This window comes from Miscanthus floridulus, chromosome 9 (assembly GCF_019320115.1).
Source record: "Miscanthus floridulus cultivar M001 chromosome 9, ASM1932011v1, whole genome shotgun sequence".
Taxonomy (NCBI): domain Eukaryota; kingdom Viridiplantae; phylum Streptophyta; class Magnoliopsida; order Poales; family Poaceae; genus Miscanthus; species Miscanthus floridulus.
This window is the reverse complement of record NC_089588.1, coordinates 14,851,979-14,858,141: the sequence shown is the minus strand read 5'-3', so window position 1 is coordinate 14,858,141 and position 6,163 is coordinate 14,851,979. Positions and strand designations below refer to the sequence as shown.

Genomic DNA, 6,163 nt, shown 5'->3' with positions numbered 1-6,163 from the left:
TCAGATGCATAAAACCCAGACATCTCCACAAGTTATGACGTCAGATGCATAAAACCCAGACATCTCCACATATGATCACATGTGGAGATGTCTGGGTTTTATGCATCTGACGTCGCAACTTGCTCGAAACATTCTCAATTTTTTACCACAGCCTACACATGCGATAACATGACACCTCGATAAGTTTCGTGATTTTCGGACTTCGTATGGACTTTATATAATTTTAAAACACTTTTCGACAAGTGGCTCGTCATGTTACGTGAAGAAGATGCGTGAAATTTGATGCGAGTTCGTGGATAGAGACTCAACATACACCAAATACCATGAATAACATTTTTCGAAGCACTAGATTACAATATTCCATGCACTTGTGGTTCAAATTTGAATTATATATAAAAATTCAACATAATCAAATTAAATCAACCAAATATTAAAAAAACTAGAAAAAGCACCAAATTTGAACATGAAGTTGTAAACAATGTAGACGGGCCCAACAAAAAATTTGGGGTCAAAAAAACAAAAAAAAAATTGAAAATTTGCCGAGTGCCAGCTTGGCACTCGGCAAAGACTGTCTTTGCCAAGTGCTGGTCTAGGGGCACTCGACAAAGAATTTTTTAAAAGAAAATTTTCAAAAACGGTTAAAAAGTCTTTGCCGAGGGCCTAACGGTGATGCCATCGGCAAAGATTGACGGCAGGGGATGGACGTCGTGGCAGGCGGTGTTGCCGAGGGCCGGCCCTTTACCGAGGGCTTAGCCCTCGGCAAATAATTATGGTTGCCGTGTGCTTGTCTGTGCCGAGGGTCTGGCACTTGGCAAAGAGTCTTTGCCGAGGGCTGTTCTTTGCCGAGGGTCAGGCCCTCGGCAAAGACTCTTTGTCGAGTGTTCGAGCATTTTTCCTCGGCAAATCATCATGTCCTCAGCAAAGATGTTCTGTCCGGTAGTGCTCGAGCTGCATGAACATTTATAAGCATGCCCCCGGGCAGCAGCTTCTCCGCGGATCAGGATGAGCCACGGTATCACTGGATGCTGGTGTCCAGCGCGCTGCAAGAGCCGAACGAAACGCGCGCCGGGAACGCGACATGCCCCAAGGATCTGGGCACCACCGCGTGCCACAGCACTCACAGAGTCACAGCACCTGCCAAGCCATCACCTCCTCGGCCACGGGCCCTACCATCACCGGCTACACGTGCAGATGCGATGATGGCTATCAAGGCAACGCTTACCTCAGTGACGGATGCCAAGGTAGACTCACGTCGTCAACAAGTATTTGCAAAAGATGTCCGTACGATGATGCTCTACTAGTGATGATGACACACTCGATCTGCCTGCCTTGTTGCCTGATTATTTTTACACCAGATGTCGATGGGTGCAGTTTCCCGGAAAAATGCTTTGGCAATTGTACAAAATTTCCAGGCAGCAAGTATTTATGTCAGTGCCCCAAGGGAACAATCGGCGACCCAAACACCCGGAATGGCTGCGTCAAACCGCAAGATCCAAAAACAGGTAACAGTTCCAATAAGATCTTTAATAGCTGGAGAGTTTAATGCCACTGTTTCCAAGACTCCCATGTGATGGAAATAGTGTAGACAAGTTTCATCTCCATGAAATTCATTTCATTTCATAAAACGTATCTCTATTCATTAATATTATGCCACATAAAACCCTCATGAAACTTATTTAATGTTCATGAAACTCTCGTGAAACTCCAACTGACCTAATAAATACCAGCAAACCCACAGCCAGCACCATGCATGATGTAACCTGTTTGCATGCATACAAAGAGAACAAAAAAGAAATTATCTGTTCATTCTGGTCATGTTACTAGATCTATATTACTACTTATGTTTGTTTGGCTCCAATGGTAGACAAACAAAAGCCCTCTAATAAATCTTCCAAGGGTAGACAAAATAGTTTGCTAGTACTAAGAAATATGTTTAGCTCTACATTCTACAACACATGATTGTATGTATTCCTCATTTATGCATCTAAACTTGTGAATTTTGTATAAAACTCTTAGGATTAATCATTGGCCTAGAAGTTGGAAGTGGTGCAATTCTTCTCTTTTTAGTGCTAAGCACCACATTTCTGATCCATAGAATCATGACACGGAAGAAAAGAATGAGACAAAGATTCTTCAAGCAAAATCGTGGTCAATTGCTACAGCAATTAGTATGTCAAAGGGCAGACATAAGTGAGAGAATGATCCTTACTTTAGAAGAACTAGAGAAAGCCAGAAACAACTTTGACAAAGCTCGTGAGCTAGGTGGTGGAGGGCATGGTACAGTTTACAAGGGAATTTTAGCGACACTTCATGTTGTGGCAAATAAGAAAGCAAAGATTGTGATACAAAGAGAAATTGATGAATTCATAAATGAGCTTGTTATCCTTTCTCAGATAAACCATAGAAATATTGTGAAGCTTCACGGGTGTTGCCTTGAGACAGAAGTTCCTCTACTTGTTTATGAGTTCATTTCTAATGGCACCCTTTACAATCATCTTCATGTCAAAGCTTTAGTATCACTATCATGGAAAGATAGACTGAGGATTGCGGTCGAAATTGCTAGGGCTCTCGCGTATCTTCACTCGCTCACTTCAATGCCAATAATCCACTGGGATGTCAAGTCTCCTAATATACTTCTCGATGACAATTTGACTGTGAAATTGTCAGATTTTGGTGCTTCAAGGTACATTTCCATTGATCAAACCAGGTTGGATACAACTGTGCAAGGAACATTTGGGTATTTAGACCCTATGTACTGTAGCACAGGGCATCTTACTGAGAGGAGTGATGTCTATAGTTTTGGCGTTATTCTTATTGAGTTGTTAACCAGAAAGAAGCCGGTCTCTTATAGGTACCGTTACCTGTATACCCTTAAAAAAGATGCCACACTCCTGCGTACCCCTCAAAAGTTGGTCGTCACCTACATGCCCTCGCTCAAACTTTTCTTTTCCCTCACGCCATTCCGTCGGCATTCTGTTACGTTTTGGCTGTTTGGCGGCTCTGACATGTGGGACCGGGCTAGAAAAATACCCTCTTTGCTCTCTGGGTCACTGACATCAAAGGACTGTCAGATCGCATGTCCCACTATGGTCGCCTTGTCACTCTGTCCTCTAGGCCCGGACTGCAGGCGCATGGCGCATGGCGCATGCATGCAGCTATGCTGCCACCGGTTTCTGTTCTGGGAACTACTAGTACAATACTATTGCAGTTGCAGGTACGGTGTGTACTGCTAGATCTAAAGAGCCTGCTACCTTGTGTTTCTGAACAACACCGTCATACACGTACTCCTCCTACCTGATGCCACTGGCTGGATGCTGCGCTTTTTGTATGGTCGCTGTCATGGTCAATCGATGGCAACCGCGTCGTCCAGTGACCTCCTGTTCGCTTGGCCCTTGTTTAGTTCTCAACTTTGACATTACGCAAAAAGAAGATTTCCTGTCACATCAAACTTGTGGTACATGGAATACTAAAAGTAGACAAAATTAAAAACTAATTGTACAGTTTGATTGTACTTTGCGAGACGAACATTTTGAGCCTAATTAGTCAGCGGTTGGATAATTATTATCAAATAAAAACGAAATGCTACAGTAGGGAATCTGGCACTATGCAAACTTTGCACGTCCAAATTCCGGCCAACTAAACGCGCCCTTGGTCGTCCTAGTGACGTACAGCCTGTTCGCTTCATCATAAACTATCTTAAATTTCCAGTCAAAACAGTATTTTTCTCTCACACCCAGCCAGCGATCTACAGACACGGACAGATACGGACGCATACAAGATTATACCTGATCTGATCTATAGACACAGCGCGCAAGCAAGATCTGTCGCTCTATCCGGCCGGGATCGGATAGCCAGACCCAGACGTACGGTGGATTATTATTGTTTGTGCGGCCAAAAACCAGCAAAAAGTGCTCCCACGATCGAAATAGTCAGTAGCAGCTTGCCACGCATGCTACCACCATCGACCTTATATATATAGACGTACGGTGGATTATTATTGTTTGTGCGGCCAAAAACCAGCAAAAAGTGCTCCCACGATCGAAATAGTCAGTAGCAGCTTGCCACGCACATGCTACCACCATCGACCTTTTATATATATATATATATATATATATATATATATATATATATATATATATATATATATATATATATATATATATATATATATATATATATATATATATAGACAACTGTCCGGATCGAGTATGGTCTTTGCATCGCTGATGGAGACAGACAACTCAACAGGATACATACTTCCTCTGTCTCAAACTATACGTCGTTCCGATAACCTTCGAGAGTCAAATAATCTCAAATTTGACCAAAATTATACGATGAAATAATTATATGTATGATACCAACTAAGTATACTTATTTGATATTATCAATCTTTATAATTCATCTCTATAATTTTGGTCAATGTTCTGACTCCTCAAGATTATTGGAAAATGATTACCCAAAACCAGTAGTAAGAATATTACTCTCAGCCGTATAATCTACATTATTAGTACGTATGTACTCCATGCCGTACATATATCTAGAAAAATAATTAATCTCTAGAAAAATGGCACTCGAGTGGGATGTGAAGGCGTGCGTACATCGTCGATCGAGTTTCATTTTGATTTGAGGTTGCTGTAGTTATGCTAATGCAAATGCAAAAAGATGACAAGAAATAATCCCAACCGCAGACGTCAGCCAGGGTATAATCATACTGGAATACGTGATCCACTGGCCCGGTGTATGACATTTTCATACTGTAGCAAAAAGATGACATTTTCATACTGTAGCAAACCAGTGTATGACCAGAAATAATCCCAACCGAATACGTGATCCACTGGAAGTCCAGGCCCACCTGCCAGCCAGTGTACAGCGGCAACTGGTCCTTCGGATGCTTTGTCGGAGGTCCCAATTGGCCTGGCAATGGCACAGGGGAAACGAAAAAGTTCAGACGCCCATACAAGCACAAGGGCAATTGAGTCATTCTCCAGAGCCGTTACCCACCGTTAGGAGCAAATGCCGACGGAATGGCGTGAGGGAAAAGAAAAGTTCGAGCGAGGGCATGTAGGTGACGACCAACTTTTGAGGGGTACGCAGGAGTGTGACATCTTTTTTAAGGGTACACAGATAAAAGCCTCTCTCTTATAGGTCCTCCGAGGGCTATGGTCTTGTGAGACATTTTTTCACTTTGCTACCAGAACATGACTTGGTTGACATATTGGATCCACAAGTTGTACGAGAGGGAGCGAAGGAAGTTATCGATTTCTCTTTGTTAGCAACGATGTTTGTAAAGTTTGTAAGCAAGGACCGGCCAACCATGAGACAAGTAGAAATGACTCTTGAAAGCATCCATGCAGTAAAAGAGTATGATTTGAGTGACATGACAGATGAATCTGAGGAGAATTACAATCAAGTGAACAATATGGGTTACGAGAGCTTGGAGAAATAATAATTGATGAGAGTATTGATGGCACCACTTAGGTAGCCAATATATCTCAGAATTGTGGATGCTCTTGACAGTGTGCTCCCTTGAGGCATCTCCATCTAGTTAAGTTGCCACTAGTAGAGAAACAACTTTTGATCCACTTCGAAATTTGGCTTTAGTCCCGGTATTTTTCGCGCCCGGGACTAGAGAAACCTTTAGTCCCAGTTGGTAGCTCCAACCGGAACTAAAGGTCCCTGCCCAACGGCTACTGCGGCAAACTTTTGCTGCAGGGGACCTTTAGTCCTGGTGGGAGCTACCAACCGGGACTAAAGGTTAACTTTTACTCCCGGTTGGTCCCTCCAACCGGGAGTAAAAGTCTACTCCCGGCTGAAGGTTCCGTTCGGGACTAGAAATGGATCTTTAGTCCCGGTTGCTGTCTCCAACCGGGACTAAAGATGCCCTCCTATATACCCCTTCTTCCTCCCCGAGCCCGAGCAACTTCGAGCTCAGTGTTCTTGCTTCATCGCTGACCTCTCTTCTTCCTCATCGCCGGTAATCACAAGATTTCTTCGATTCCTCCATCGATTCTTCGGTTCTAAAGGTTACCAACTTTATACTCTCATGTTTCATCAGTAGCATATCTCATTTTGTGGACTAGATATATGTGGTTTTTTATGGTGGATTTTTTTATTTGTAAGCCATTTAAGCTCAAAATCACTTTAAAGTTTGCATATTTGGATG

At 42.8% G+C, this 6,163-nt stretch overlaps 1 protein-coding gene across 1 annotated transcript; it reads left to right on the top strand.

Annotated features, from left to right (window-relative positions):
- Positions 1-1,078: 1,078 nt before the first annotated feature.
- On the top strand, positions 1,079-5,446 carry LOC136479296 (wall-associated receptor kinase 3-like). Its single transcript, XM_066477211.1, has 5 exons — positions 1,079-1,241; positions 1,413-1,502; positions 2,017-2,148; positions 2,215-2,851; positions 5,146-5,446. The coding sequence occupies exons 1-5, from the start codon at positions 1,079-1,081 to the stop codon at positions 5,444-5,446; spliced, it is 1,323 nt and encodes a 440-aa protein (XP_066333308.1).
- The last annotated feature ends 717 nt before the right edge of the window (positions 5,447-6,163 follow it).

Coding starts and splice junctions, on each gene's coding strand:
- LOC136479296 (XM_066477211.1), top strand. CDS start 1,079: ATGCCCCAAGGATCTGGGCACCACCGCGTGCCACAGCACTCACAGAGT. Junction 2,149..2,214: donor ATTCTTCAAGCAAAATCGTG/GTCAATTGCTAC, acceptor TCCTTACTTTAG/AAGAACTAGAGAAAGCCAGA. Junction 2,852..5,145: donor AAGAAGCCGGTCTCTTATAG/GTACCGTTACCT, acceptor TCTCTCTTATAG/GTCCTCCGAGGGCTATGGTC.